The 16,206-nt window shown below is 41.1% G+C and overlaps 1 protein-coding gene across 1 annotated transcript in view; it reads left to right on the top strand.

The window, feature by feature from the left end:
• Window positions 1-15,237, top strand: part of CTNNBIP1 (catenin beta interacting protein 1) — a 55,126-nt gene extending 39,889 nt beyond the window's left edge. Inside the window, exon 5 of the mRNA XM_044996008.1 lies at window positions 12,992-15,237. Within this exon, the coding sequence (XP_044851943.1) occupies window positions 12,992-13,050 (59 nt within the window). The 3' untranslated portion in view covers window positions 13,051-15,237. The remainder of the gene's footprint in view (window positions 1-12,991) is intronic.
• Window positions 15,238-16,206: the final 969 nt, after the last annotated feature.

Genomic DNA, 16,206 nt, shown 5'->3' with positions numbered 1-16,206 from the left:
TATTTGGAAAGTTAATACAGGGGAGATTTATCACTCATGCATCTTAACATAGAATATATGCTATTTAGGGGTAGTGTTTAAATATTAGGTCTATCAACCAATGTGTATTAGAAAACATTTTAAAAATAAAGTAATGGGGGTGCATACACCTACCTGGGCCCTGAAAAACTTTTGTTAAAGGTTCTGAATGTCCAGTCTTGTTTGATGGGGATGGTTTTGGAGTGGGAGGTTGGGACATGGAACAGGGCTCTGGAGCTTATATTCCTACCCTCAAATACAGAGTCATAATATGAGTTTGTATTTGAAGGCAGAAACGAGTGCCCAAGGACTCTGAAGGGTCTTGAAGAGAGGGGTTGGGTTGCATGAGCAGGAACTGGAAGGTCAAGTCTGAGTATGTACCTTTTCATTGTTTGATATACCTTAATTACTGGAAGTGTAAATGCCCAATGAAGGTTGTGCTCCAATATAAATATGGTTCAGGACCCTATTGTCTGGATCACAGGCTTTTGGCAAAGGTCCATCTTAACTTTGAAAACTCTGCTGGGTTTTTTTCATGTCAAAGAAAACATCCATTGTGAGAGCCAAGTTAGTTTGGGGCTGAGGTTCTGTTCACTAAGACCTCTAAGCCTTGTTGTCCTCTTACCAGATGGAAGCCCCGGCTCCATTCTCTAGAGATACTTGTCGTGGTACGTGAACACAGGCTGCTTAGCAAACTTGTTGTGTTGTGGGTTTTATTTAGTTCTGGGTATCTGGGATCATTGGAGTCAACTTCAACACTGCTGTCTCTTCTAAGAATGCAGGTATGGTATGAACTTTCCCTGGGCAAGTGCACCCAAACTTTCTGCTGTAATATCTTCATACAGTCTAATGTGCCATAAGCAGGTTGTGAAGGGTGAAAGATCTCATGACAGAGTCCGCTCCAGTTCTATTGCATATACGCTAGCTGTCCCTGTTTAGGAAGGATGTGTTCAAGTGCTGGTCCCAATGTGTACTTCACACATGGATATGCATGTGTGCCATTAGAGTCTGGAGATTATTAACATGTAGTGTCCTTTGGCCCACACAAGTGCAGTTGCTCTCCTCATGTTCCAGACAGAGGGTGTAAGAGGTTGTGCAGGCCAATACCTTTCCAGTTCCTTTTTACCACTGCAAGGCCTGAGTTGGAATCCTGTGTCCAGATTTCTGCAGCTTCTTCCTTCTAGCCTGTAAATAGATATTGTAAATAATTTTTGTTAGCGGAGTTAATTTTTATAGTATAGTTAGTATAGCTTGTTCCCCTCTCCTCTTCCTGCCTCCCCCTCCCACCTTATGGGGAGCCCCTCCTCACAGTCTGGGACCAGAGTCGCAAGGTTCAGGAGTTGTCTCTTGCCCTTGCTCCTTCTGAGTGACACCACCAATGCTGCCTCTGTGAGGGTGAGATGCATATCTCTGCGAAGTGCACCATCTGCTCCTCATCTCCACTGCGAACATGTGAAGGCTGCGAACATATGTTGAGGAAACAGATCTAGTACTTGACACTTCAGTACTGCCTTCTATCCAAGAAACTCAAAGTGCTGGCACACAGTCACCTCCCCCAGGAAGTAGGTCTCTGTTTCAGAGGGGTAAACAGGGCATAGGGGGTTGAAGTGAATTTCCATAGGGGACCACGGCAGTCTGGCACAACTGGGACCTAGAAGTCAGAACTCTTCATTCCTAGATTAACTACCAGACTCAGTCTAAGGACAAACCTAAATGATTTAGAAAACATGCATAGAGATGCAGTTTTACATATGTTTTTTCCTTCTTTCATTGTTGTTGCCTTTCTCTCCCTCTAGCTCCACAACTGTGGGCTGATTCTGGGGAGATCACCACCTTTTAACAGGCTTCATGCAGCACGGGTATCTTGTTTACTTCTGAGCATAATTTGGGTCTGGTTCTGTCAGGTCTCTGATAAGGTCTTGCTGATGAACAAGGTCTGCCCCCTGCACCTTGGTGCCTTACCATGCTTTTATTATTATTTGCGGTGTTGTAGCTGTGTTGGTCCCAGAATATTAGACAGGCAAGTTGAGTGTGGCAATACCTGTTATTGGACCAACTTTTGTTATGGAAAGAGACAAGCTCTTGAGCTTACAGTTACACAGAGCTCGTCTTCAGGTCTGGACTAGAAGAGCTCTGTAAGCTCAAAAGCTTCTCTTCCCACAACAGAAGTTAGTTCAGTAAAAGATATTACTTTGTTCGCCTTGTCTCCCTGTTTTGACAGCTCATGCAGGGCCTCAGGCCCATATTCCGCCATAAACTCCATTAAACCCAGTGGCAGAATACCTAGACAGAGTTGAATGAAACTGAAATGAGAACTTTGTGGGATTGAACAGTATTTTGCCACTTATAGTTACTTTAAAACATGGATCTCAAAGTGCTTAGAAATGCTCATTAAGCCTCAACCCCCCCCCATATGGTGTCTTCCCATATTACAGATTGAGAAACTGAGGCAGAGAGGTTAAGGCCATACAGCAGTTTTTGGAATGGAAACCTAGGCTTTCGAGAGTCCTCTGAGTCCATCTGAATCATTATTGAAGTCAATAAACTATAAAGTTCCTTATGATGTTAAATCAGCATATGAAGTGCAGCAGCCAGAGGGCACAATTGTGTGTTGGAATTGACTAGGCCTGACGCTGTCTAGAAACCTGAACCCATTGTGAGAAACAATCAGTTTCAAAATAAGGTGGAATAGTTACGGGGTTTAAATTCAGCCGGAGACATCCAGAGCAGAGCTCTGGTAAATATTTTCAAACCTGCGGTAGCCCCGGCACACCCCGCCAGGTTGAAGCCCCAAGCCCCAACACACCCTGTTCCCTACGGGGGCCCTGAGATCCCCGTCCCTGCAGCTGAAGCCTGGAGCCCCTAATGGGGGTGGGGTTGGGGGGCTCCAGGAAATAGTCTCTGAGAATTTAAGCCCTGGATAATTGTGTGCTCATGGCCGAACATGGACATACAGCTTCAGATTTCACAGCCTGTCAGATAAATTATTTATGGCTTGTGCTGTTTGGACAAACAGTGGCTCTCTGTAATAATGTATCTCCTTCTGCCTTAGCTACACAATTTATTAGACTTTATAGTTGGGAGCATTGGAATACAACAGAGGCTTGCTTCTGTTGCAGGATAGGAATGTTCTGTTTTGTTTTCACCCTCCAGGCCTACTATCTGTGAATCAGTATTACATGTCTGCAGATTTCTTTGTGCTGTACATTATGTGGTGCCTTCTGCTTACTCACCCATCCACCTGGCTGCCCTGGGGGGTGTTACCTGTCTTTTGATGGATTATTGTTATGTTTAAATGCAGTTGCTTGAGGCTCTTGCAAACAGTGGTTTGGCTGTAACTACCACATATGAACACATCACCCCCTGAATCAAAAAGGGATGGGAGGAGGAAGTAAAGCTGTTAAAGTTTGTGTAAAAAATCCAGTGTTGATTAACTTTATCAAAAACTACTGGAAGGGTGAGGGCAATAGGGACCGCATATGCACTACCACACCGGAATGCTGAGCTGGAAAAACACCTCATGACAAGATGAGATCCATGGAAGGACCTCAAAGGCTGCCTCTTCTCATGCTTCCCTTCCCTCCCCCTCCCCCCAACAAACAAACAAACACCCCTCAGCTCCTCATTCCAGCTCTGCAACAGGCTTCCTGTGTGACTTTGATAGTCATTTATTCTCTCTGCTTCATTTTCCTAGGTGTTGAAAATGGGGACAGTTTCATTTTGCAAAGTGCCTTTTACAAATGTATAACCAAAGAGTATTACAATTGGTAACTTACACAAATGTGTCTTTTTTTTTCCTTGAGCACAAACAGCACTTTACAAAAATATAACCTAAAATAATAGGATAAGATTTAGAGTTGCCATAAAATAATTTTTAAACCTCATTTTAAAGGGAAAATGGGCAAACAAATCAAACAAGAGTTAGAATTACCTGGGTAGGGGACTGGTATTTACAATTATTATAGATTACTAGCACTGTAGGAAACAGCTAGATTGGAGAGATCCCAGTTTATATTAGGTGCATGAAAACATTTTCAAGCTTAAATATATCTTGTAGAAAAAAAGGGATAGATATGTGAGCCACATGCAGCTGATTCAGTTGCAGCTAGAACTGGAAAATTGCCATATAATACAAAAGATGCTCCTACATCTACTTACAAAAAGCAAATCAGTCAAATTATATCAAATATATTAAAGAATATCAAAAAGGCAGCCATACTCTTGATGGTTAATGTAATAATAAAACCTGTATGTACTTACTGTATTTCATCCAAGGATCTCAAAGAATTTTACAAAGGTGGTTATTTTGTTTATTTTACAGTTAGGGAAACGGATGTTCAGTGACTTGGCCAAAAGCTAAGTTAATGGAACCCAGATTTTTTGACTTAAAGGCCCCTGCTGTTGTCACTAGACATACTGCCTCTTCAGGTCAGGCCACAAGAAATGAAGCTCTAGTGAAATTAATAGCAATTGAGGATCTTCAGCATGGTTATAAAGTTTTTTTTCCTTCTTTCAAAATAGAACTTACCTTATGACTTCATGTTAGATTTTTGTTTGTTTGTTCACCTCATCATTGGAATACACGGGCATTTCCTGTGCCCCAGTCTGTTTCCCAGTAGGAGGTTCAAGTAAATGGCAGGGTAAAGAGAAGCTCCTAGCCCAAGAGAGACCCACACAATTCACTGGGTGGGGCTGCTGAAACCATGATGTGTATTTCCCAAAACTGTCTTGAATATTTATTTTTTACTGCAGCTGTTTAGAACAGGAGCTAGCAAGCTGTGAACATACTATTCAGAGATCTGATTTGACTGAGAAAGCCAATGTGAACTGCAAAACTCCCAGCATCTGCTGTGTGGTTAGAGATATTTATTGCTCCTGTCGTGCTTTGCATACTGCTCTATGCTGGCCACAGTGAGCAGTGCAAGGGTACAGCATAGAAAGCTAGGACTGTTGGGTTGTAGAGATAAATCAGTTGAGGGACTTAAGGAGCTTGTGGATTATCTTGAAATAAGTCTCTCTACTTACATAAAACCCACCACAAGAATTTTTTAAATTGTGAAAAGAGAAGAAATGAAGAAAACAATCAACAACTGTTAGCCAACCTAGCTTGTCTGCTGTGTTGGGTGTGATACCTTCTGTGATATTACTGTTGCTAGGAGACCTTGCTTGTTCTGGAACTACATAGCAAAGACACCTTTAGTTTAAAGGGGGATGTATATTAAGGGAATAGGAAAATTGGGGCGAATACCAAGACATGGGATGCCAAGATCAAGCAATGTCTTGCCCGTTCTGTTTAACTGTTTCAATGTTGCACCAACTATCAGGAGCTCTCTGCGTTTAAATTTCTCATACGATGCTTATTAGAATCCTTACTAATCAATACCTATTTGATATGGAGGGTAATAGTTAAAAGATGCACCGCTTTATTTTTTAAAAAGAAAACACATGCAAACCAAAATGACTCCCTAGCCCCTGGTTTTAATTCCCTTCTTGGATATACAACTTAAAACAAATTGCCTGAGAGTGTAAGAATTACTGAACATAAATTTCATAAGTAGTACTTTTTTCTTTGCATTACATTAGCAGGAGGAATTGTGGTCTAGAGGTTTAAGCATGAACATGGGAGTCTGAACTCCTAGGTTCTGTACCAGGCTCTTCTACTGACTGTGTGGTCTTGGGTAATTCCATTTGTACCTCAGTTTCCCCAATTATAAAATGGGGATAAAATGTACTGTGCAAGCCTCCAATAAAATGGGTACAATACAAACTGTATTTTAAAGTCTTAATAAAATTGGTTATCAACCTGTCTGTGTTTTCTTTCCTTACCCTTTTCCAGCTCGCTGTACAGAATTTTGTCTCAAAGCAATTAGCCACTCTTGTTCTTCATTGTCTATTCATTAAACACTGTTAGCGCAGAGACCAGCTGATTTAGCTTCAATTGAGATGTAAGAGTTTCACCAGCCAAGCCAAGCTATCTCAAAGGTGAGAGAAGGGGACCCTTGTTCAGTATAACGCAGCTATTAAAAAAAAATGCCATGGTACAGAAGCTGTAATATACAACTTCTGTCACCAGTTCAACACCCCTGAGCTGCTGTGTATAGATTCACAGCAGTATGAGACACCTAATTTTATGTGGTGTCAAGTATGTTTTGCTACAATGGGTACTGAACTTGGAGCTGTTCCGTATCAACTGAATGACCAGTTTTGAAAAGGGGCTAGGAGGACTGTCTTATTTGGTACCCTATGTCAAATACTGTAGTTTCTCTAGTATAAATGCAGCCTGAATATATGGCTGTATTTTCATTCCACAACCTCTGCTGCTGCTTGTCAGTGCCACTTGCATCTTCTGTTGTTTTGCTTCTCTGTGTAAATTCTTCAAAAGTTATTTTCCTAACCTCAAATACAACTGGAGCAACTTTTTGGTTGTTTTTTGAGGAGCGGTAGCCATGCTGCCTTCTGAAACCAGAATAAAGAATGAATTAAACCAGTTTATTTGAAAGTAAAATTCTGGCTGAGAGTTAATTTATAAAGCACAGTAGTCATCGTTTGGGAGGGATCAGCCTCTAAATTTGCCCAAGCTACAAACTTGAGATCCACACCTGCACCTTCTCAAAGTTCAGGGTAATATTAAAGAATATTAAACTATCCTGATGATGGGAAGCAAGTAAGGGGCTGATATGACTGCATCAGCAGTTCTTTAATGACCTGAAAATCAAAAGAACCCTACAAACAGTGGAAACATGAACAATTTGCTACAGCTGAGTACAAAACACTAGCACAAGCATAAAGGGACAAAATCATAGAAATATAGGGCTGGAAGGGAGCTCGAGAGATCATCTGGCCCAGCTCCCTGGGGTGAGGGGCAGGATCGGGTATATGTAGACAATCCTTGATCATCTAACCCAGTGGTCCCCATCCTTTTCGTCTGATGGGCTCCGAATTTCTGCGGCATTTTGGTGGTGACGCCTCTCGATGACGTCGCTTGTCAGTAGCAAGTGGCGTCATCGAGAGGCGTCACCGCTGAAACGCTGCAGAAATTTGGCGGCATTTCGGCAGATGCTCCACCACCGTCCAGGATGCTGGCGCATTTAGATGCCCCCGCGGGCGCCATGGCACCTGCGGGCACCACGTTGGGGACCCCTGGTCTAACCTGTTCTTAAAAACCTCCAATTAATGAGGATTCCACAGCCTCCTTTGCAAATTGAAGTTTTTCTTAATATCTAACCTAACTCTCCCTTGCTGTAGATTATCTATTCTTGTCCTACCACTGATGAACATGGAGAACAACTGACCCCATTGACTTTATAACAGCCCTTAACATAGTTGAAGACTGTTGTCAGGTCCCTGTTCGGTCTTCTTTTCTCATGACTAAGCATGACCAGTTTTTTTTTAACCTGTCGTCATAGGTCAGGTTTTCTACATCTTTTTTCACTTTTGTTTGGTCTCTAGCCTCTTTCCAATTTGTCCACATCTTTCTGAAAGTGTGGCACCCAGAACTGGACATAGTATTCCAGCTGAAGCCTTACAAGGGCTCAGTAGAGTGAGACATTTACCTGTTCTCTTGTATACATGACACTCCCATTAATACACCCCAGCCTTAAATTAGCCTTTTTCACAACTCCATGACGTTGGCTACATTCACTTTGTGATCCACTATAACCCCTAGATCCTTTTCAGCAGTACTACTGCCTAGCCTTGAGGGAGGGGCCACCAACATTTTTAGGATTTCCTTGTTCTTATTTAGATCCCCAGTAACTGCGATCCAATAGGCTCAGTTTGCTGGTTATAAATACCATCTCACTAAAATAACTCAGAGCAGAAACCCTCCCCCGAACAAATGTGTATGGTCCACCTGGGGAATTAGTCATAAATTCTAGAACGGGAAGGGACCTCGAGAGGTCATCGAGTCCAGTCCCCTGCCCTCATGGCAGGACCAAATACTGTCTAGACCATCCCTGATAGACATTTATCTAACCTACTCTTGAATTAATGCATAAACACTTTATAATTTGGGGCTCACTCTCTGCTACTCAGTTGGCAAATATTGTGCCTCAGTTTGGTTAACCCTTGCCCACACTAGGCTAGTAGACACACAGATTAATCTTACCGTGAGAATTACAGGCAACGTTGAAGCCAACAAAACTTGCATGGTTACCAGTCCTAGCCAGTATTCCTCCACCTAACATCCAGTGGTCAGAATGCAGCCAACAAACTGATCACCAAGATACAGCAAATGCCACAGTTGCCACTGTTCAAGGATGTATGGGATCCACCTCACCACAAACTGCCTAATAGAAATCCTACCAGCATGCTTTCAATCCAGCAGATAACGTCACTCCCTCACTGTGGCAGACACAATGGGAGAGAGCCTCTGCCATTATCAGGAACTCTTACATCACCATCAGGCTGGATGAACAGCGACCTTGTTTCAGGATTCCACGCCACCTTTGGAGCCCGCTTAGCAGGTTCAGAAGTAGCGTGGTTAGTTGTGCCAAGATCAGCCATGCTTGGTGCATTCAGGACAACCCTGTGCTGCTGTGGAGGATGTTGCAGACATGCTGGATCGTTGCGTTTTTCATGTTGGGCTCCCCAGAAGTCTTCTCAAGCTGAACACTGATTCAGAGGCCATTGATTGGCTCAAGACAATTCAGATTTTTTTTTAAACCTTGCCTTGCTTGTCTTGCTCATATGCAGTTGGTATGTATATACTGCCTACCCAGTTATAGCCTATTTTGCATTTGTGCATTTGATTTTTTTTCCTTCCTAAGTACCTTATATAGGTGCTTGCAAATTGATTGTTTAATAATTTGTTCGAGTACCTATCTTTAAACAGGGGAACAAAAAGGACTTGAGAAATTATAGACCATTCAGTCTGATACCTGGAGAGGTACTGGAACAATTATAAAACAAGCAGTTTGTAAGCACCTAGAGGATAATAGTATTATAAGTAGTAGTCAACATGGATTTGTCAAGAACAAATCATGCCAAACCAACTTAATTTCCTTATTTGGCAAGTTTTCTGGCCTAATGAATGGGGGGAAGCAGTAGATGTGATGTAGCTTGATTTTAACAAGGCTCTACACTCCCCTATTACATCTTCATAAGCAAACTAGGGAAATGTGGTCTAGATGAAATGGGTCCACAACTGGTTGAAAAACTATAGTCAGAGTAGGTATCAGTGGTTCACTGTTAAACTGGGAGAGTGTATATTAGTGGGGTCCCATAGATCTCTATCCGGGGTCCAGCACTATTTGCCATTGCAGAGAAACTAAATGAATTCTTTGCATCGGTCTTCACAGTTGAGGATGTGAGGGAGATTCCCAAACCTGAGCCATTCTTTTGAGGTGACAAATCTGAGGAACTGTCCCTGATTGAGGTGTCATTAGAGGAGGTTTTGGAACTATAACAGGGTTCAAAAAAGAACTAGATAAATTCATGGAGGATAGGTCCATCAATGGCTATTGGGCAGGGATGGTGTCCCTAGCTTCTGGGGCACCTGGCATTGGGAAGACAGGATGCTGGGTTAGATGGATCTTTGGTCTGACCCAATATGGTTGTTCTTATGTTCTTATTTTGTGGTGGTCGGATACAGCATTTTGGTTCACATTCATCTCTAGTAAGAACACTGAAGAGCTGCCTCTGAGTCTTATTTAAGTTAGGGAGGGGAGTGAGAACAATCAATGAGAAGGTTGCACTCAAAGCTTCCTCCTCTGCAGTCTAGTCCTTTAGTTAGGGGCTTCAAAGGAAATCTAAATAAAGGAAATAATTAGCTCATGCAGACCTAATTAGTTCATGAAGGAAAAAAATGCTGTGCGTGTAATCAGTTCCACTTAAATGGCAAGAATCAGTTTAATGGTTGGTCAGATATCAGAAATTGTGTGGGTTGTGGCTGTTAGAGTATGTTCTTTTTTTTTTTTTTTAAAGTTTGTGATTTTGATAGTTGGAGCTATGGGATCCACAGATGAAAGCAGCATTTGCTTTTATTTGAGTCTCTGAGGGCTGGAAGTTCTGAAACAGATTAAAAATATTGCACAGTTAACACCTAGATCGCTTTTTTTATGGCCTTATCTAGACAAAAGGGATTTATTTATAGCACTGCCTCACGACCAGTCCACATGTTCTCATTTTCCCAACATTCTGAAGACATTTAACTTTACATGTCACCTTGTGCTCATCTCTGAATATTTAGGAGTCCAGAGAGCGGATTGGTTTGTGGATGGCCCAAGAGGAAATGTCATTTGAAGAATGAAAATAATTTAGAATGGAATGTTTTCCATGGGACTGGATAGCTTATGTGGGTAATAGTTAACTGAAGATTCTTTTGCCTATAAATCACAAGTTCAAATCCCGCCCAAGTCAGTAGTGAGTAAATGAGGCTATTCAGGGCTTATGTGAAATGAGCTAGGTAGGTCTCAGTTTAATTCTCCCCTCATGTTAGGCATGAGTTAGGTGATCATCCACAACTGACAGCCTCTCCAAAAGGCCAAGGATTGAATAAGTCATGGAGACTGAACCTTGCAGGTGGTTCCTTCAGGTCTTGGTTGAAGCACTTTGGAACTGCAGTGTGAGAACCTTGTACAGCATGGCAAGCCTGTTTTGTGGGTTAATAGAGGCCTTCAGTTTCAAAAAGAGTGCTCTGAGCTACTGTTAGGGGTGTAACAAAAATGTTTGTCTCTTAATATATTTAGGGATGCTCACATATCATTGATGTCCAGTGCTATCTAACTACAAAATTAAGAGGAAAGCTAAACATGGCTGACAACTTACGTTCCTAATAACAGCAAAGTTTGCAGGTGATACAAAATTACTCAAGGTAGTTAAATCAAAAGCTGACTTGGAAGAGTTATAGAGGAATCTCACAAAACTGGGCAACAAAATGGCAGATGAAATTCAATGTTGATAATGCAAAGTAGTGCACATTGGAAAACATTACCCCAACTATACATGTAAAATGATGGGGTCTAAATTAGCTGTTACCACTCCAGAAAGAGATTTTGGCGGCATGGATAGTTTTCTGAAAACATCTGCTCAGTGTGCAGCAGCACTCAAAAAAGCTAACAGAATTTTAAGAACCATGAGGAAAGAGAGAGATAAGGCAGAAAAATTCATAATGCCAGTATATAAATGCATGGTATGCCCACACCTTAAATGCTGCGTGCAGTTCTGGTCACTGCATCTCCAAAAAGATGTATTTGAACTGAAAAAATGCAATGAAAATTATTAGGGGTATGGAACAGCTTCTGTAAGAGGAGAGATTTAAAAAGACTGAGACTATTCAGCTTAGAAAAGAGAAGACTAAGGGAGGATATGATAAAAGTCTGTAAAATCATGAATGATGTGGAGAAAGTGAATAAGGAAGTATTTATCTCTTCACATAACACAAGAACAAAGGGTCACACAATGAAATTAATTGGCAGCAGATTTAAAACAAACACAGTGAAGCACTTCTTCACTCAACGTATAGTCAACTTCTGGAACTCGTTGCCAGGGGATGTTGTGAAGACCAAAAATATAACTGGATTAAAAAAAGAAATAGGTAAGTTCATGGAGGATATGTCCATCAATGGCTGTTAGCCAAGATGGTCAGTGATGCAACCCCATGGTCTGTGTCCCCCTAAACCTCTGACTGCCCTAAACTGGGACTTGGCAACAGGGGATGGATCGCTCGATAATTGTATTCTGTTCATTCCCTCTGAAGCAACTGGCACCTGTCACTGTTGGAAGATAAGATACTGGGCTAGACAGACCACTGGTTATACCCTGTATGACCATTTTTATGTTCTTCAATTATACACGTTACCAAGTGAGAATCCAATGTGTCTTGAGTTTTGGATCATCTCTGTTTGGCAACCCTTGGACTCATTGTGAGCCAGTGGATGCACATATATGATACATATCCTCCACTGTATCTGTTAATATAAACAACTTCTCAGTGAAAGGACGTAAGAGCAGTTATAGTTGTCAATATCTTATCAGCCGTACCATGTAGCAAATACTGAATTTGCTTAGCTGGCCAGCATTAAAAATATCTACAGCCAGCCAGAGAGAAGTGAGAGATAAGCGGTCTTCAGAAATAAATTTGAGAGAACACCAGGATGGTGTCTGGGACTATCTTTGGAATGAACAAGGAGTGGTTTATATGGATGCAGTGGGCGAGGGAGGGCTGAAAAACAATAGATCTGGATTCTGCTCCATTCTATGCCACATTTGGGAGGTTTTGGCACATGAGACCCTAAGCAAGCTATTGAACCTCTGTGCTTCAGTTTCTCCGTCTTTAAAATGAGAAGAATAATTACCTTCCTTACATGTGTTGAGGCCAAATTAATGTTTAGAAAGCACTTCGATTCCTTTGAATGGAAGGTGCTGTACATGCTCACATTATAACCATGGACAATGAAAAGTTTCTCAACAGGCCTAACAAAACAGTGCAGTCCTAGTGTGGATGAAATTCCTGTTAGGAATAATGAAGGCAGGCTACAAAGAGTAACCAAACCATCCTGTTAAAGGAGAAAACGACACATAGAGCAGCAACTCCCAAACATCTTTTTATTGAACCACCCCATTCTTCATGCTTCAGGATAGTTCAGCAAGGTCCTTTTGCAGTGCAGGGATCTGAAGAATGATGAGACCAGCAAGGAATTTGCAAATTTCAGTGTTTACAATTCTCTCAATATTTGGTGGTTTTTTTTTAAAAGCTCCAGCTCCTGGAGGTATGTGAAAACTGGAGAATATTAGCAGCCGTTTAAAAAAACAAAAACAAAAATTCTAATCCTTGCGATTGCAGAGAAAAGCTTGAAAACATGAAGCCTAAATCCTCCAACATCAGAAGGCAAATAGGAACCTAAAATGTTTTATTTTTAAAATCCTCATGACTTCTGAATTTTGGTGGTTGACAGTACTGAAATTCAACCCACCTCCTATTCTCTGAATGCAGTACTCTTAGCTTCCTTTTTTTTTTTATATGTACTTACAGGTGCTGAGGACGTGGTGATGGCATTTTCCAGATCAGAGACGGAAGACAGAAGGCAGTAATTAAAAGAGTGTCTGAGCAACACAGAGCTGGAGAGGGCAAGGAGATTCCTGAAGATAGAGGATGGCAGAGCATTAACAAGTTCCTTTGCCCACCCCTAATTTTCCATGGCAGCCCTTGCCCTTTTCCTTTTAATTTTGCTTCCCTTTGCCAACTCTCTGAACACATCTGACAGCCATCTGTTCCTATACACTGTTGCTACTCATCTGGGCTGTGTTATCAAGGACGAAGCTAGTGATGCATTTACAATTGGTTCAAAGGGACAGACTGTTTATGATTGGCTAAAGAAGACAACTTTTTAAACTTGACCAATGGAAATCTTTTGTTTTAGTTCTGATATTATTTTATATTTTAAAATAAGTCTCTTGACATCCTTCTTCTAAAGAACCTTTTCAAGCTCCGGTGCGTATTTAGGTCAGATTTGTGAATTTGAACAGGGTTTGGTTGGCTGCATAGAACTGGAATTGAATTGTGATTGGTTGATAATGCTATTGCTTTCTCTAGATTGCTTGCAGGTATTTTGCTGACATCAACATTTTCATTGCAGAAAGTTGATTTTTTGGTGCATTGGTTATTACTTTTCACTTATTGACCTGAGGGGAAAAAAGACAAATGTTCTTTGCAATATTTATTACACATCTAACACACGCGCACACACTCTTGCTTTTTTTGTTTGGCTTAAGAACTGTGTTTTTAATTTCCTATTAGCTCCAAGGTCTCCCATGCAATCAATTTTTCCATACTTATCTGCTCTATGGCCTCTGGCTCTCTTGGGAGCATGTGTCAAAAACACATTTACTTTAATAAGTCTATGTGTTGCAGCTGGAATGTGGAGATCTGCAGCCCTCTGCTTTGCTACAGGCTGTATCAATGAACTGCTGAAAAAACTTGTCATTTGGGTCGCTATTCTCTTCGCTTCTGACAGAGGAGCTATAGATTTGCAGGAATTGCAAAAAGATAAGATCTGTGGCTGTGATATTAAATTGCCAAAACTGTATAGCATATAAGTGAATTGTGTAAAATAGTACATACAGCTCCACTTTAACCCTTTAATTGCTGCACAGGATTTAGCTCTCAGATAGGGGAACATTGCCACCCATGATCTTATATCCGTGTTGCACTGGAATACAATAAACAAAGTTTCTTATCACCTGTAGTATTATGTGCAGTATGGTTCTAGTACCTGCAACAATTCAGTGAGATGGAAGTCATCTATCTCCAGGATTAATCAATTTTTCTGTGGCCATTGCTCTATTGGTGGCAGTGGGAATGCACTAAACTGCCCAAACATGAGTGTACATGTGACATACGCAGATTCACAGAGCTGGGAGAAGAAGTAGGGCCTTCATCTGCAGTGAAATTTTAAAACCATGCACTCACTCTTCAGGAATCTGCACAGTGAATAATAAAATCCTGAGGTACGTAGTGCTGCTGCCTAAAACCAAGCACTTCATTCTCTATTATGTGCAGTGAATTTTTACAATACTTCTAGACTTTGTTGTGAGTTGCACTGATTTAAGATATTTCAAACCGTATTTAAATAGAAATCCATTCACCTGTACCTAGTTTGTTTCATGCGATTGTTAATTATTTGGAGTAACAGGTCAGGATCCTGGCTGTGACTACTTGACTGTTCTCATGACATGCAATTATGATGATACAGATGTTATTAAAATCTCAAAAGTGAACAAACAGGAGAAACCATTGGAATATGTGTGGGAGAAGTGGGGACTTTATCTTGAACAAATAACCATTGTGTAAATGGGAACAACTGTAATTCTATCTATGAAAAAGATCCTTTTGATTCAATTGCATCTTTGTAAAGTTTCAATGTGAAAGTTAATCTCTTACCTCAGTTTATTGAGGCTGGATAAGATTTCCCTGTATTAAAATGAAACCATCAATGAGCCCAATTGGTTCTTGTGATTTGAACTAAGAGGCACTTTGATTTTAACTTTGGTGCAAAGGGGGCAGCCCTTAAAGGGTTAATTGTGTTTTCGGCCACTGGCTGGAATGAGGGGGCTGGATTGTAGTGGCCTGCCATTGTCAAAGCTAACATGCATACTCCATGTGTATCTATGGCATTTCTGAGCTGTTACATCTTTTTAAGAAAAGTGAAGTGTTTCTGTGGTTTAATCTTTCGACTAAAAATGTAACTGTTGGGGGAGGAAATACAGTTTTAATAGCTACTCTTGTTTCTTATTGATTTATTATATTGGTAACTCACAAAATGCAAAATATCCATGTTGCTCTTGTGAAAGATTTACCTGTGAAGTCCAAACTGGAAGAGTTCCATAGGCATCTCGATGCAGATACACTGAAAACAGGATAATGTGGAGTTCAGATGCCTGAACAAATATATTCACATCAGGTTATTGCTGCCATCTCTTGTATCTGTATACTGAACCCAAGTTGCCTGGCATCCTTATTATCCCATTATTCTCCCTCCCCCTTCCACCTCAGTCTCACTAATTTCCATTGGATACAGGTTTTAGAACAGTGGTTTCTTACATTGAAATGGGACAAGAGGATCTGTGATAAATTACTCTGCCTCCCTCAACATATGAAAGTATGGTAGAACACTGGAAACCCTCTTAACCCTCCGTGGCCAAGTCCAAAGTGCTCGTGTTGTCCCTCTTCTGGAAACCAGATTTGCCTGCTAACCCTGGAATAGTGAGGGGTGGAAGAAAGGGCACAGAGCAGTGGGGACTGACTTTTTTAGTGTACAGGACACTTTCTATAGCTTCCCTTTCCTGCTTCAGGCTGTCTTGTGTTAAACAATTTCTAATTAAAGGTTGAGAACTCCAGCTTCATGTGGGCCAGAGGTGGGTGTGAATCTAAACTGAAAGACATAACTTATGAGCCAGTATCGCCAACCCCAAATGTTCAAAAATCATGAGTCAGGCTCACAAAAAATCATGAGATTGGCTTTAAAATCATGAGATTCTGTAAATCTAATAGATTTGGTGTTCTTTTCATTTAGCTTCTACCTTCTGAGTCTTTCGGGTGCACTGGGGTCACATTTTGAAGCTTTCTCCACAGCCACGAGGGTTAGAAACTTACTTTTTCTGTAAGAATGAAAGCTGAAAACATCATATATCCACTTGACTCCAGGAGCTGGGACTTTAAGGAAAACTATAATTATCATGAGACTCATG

This window comes from Mauremys mutica, chromosome 21 (assembly GCF_020497125.1).
Source record: "Mauremys mutica isolate MM-2020 ecotype Southern chromosome 21, ASM2049712v1, whole genome shotgun sequence".
Classification (NCBI taxonomy): domain Eukaryota; kingdom Metazoa; phylum Chordata; order Testudines; family Geoemydidae; genus Mauremys; species Mauremys mutica.
This window is presented reverse-complemented; position numbering and strand designations above follow the sequence as displayed.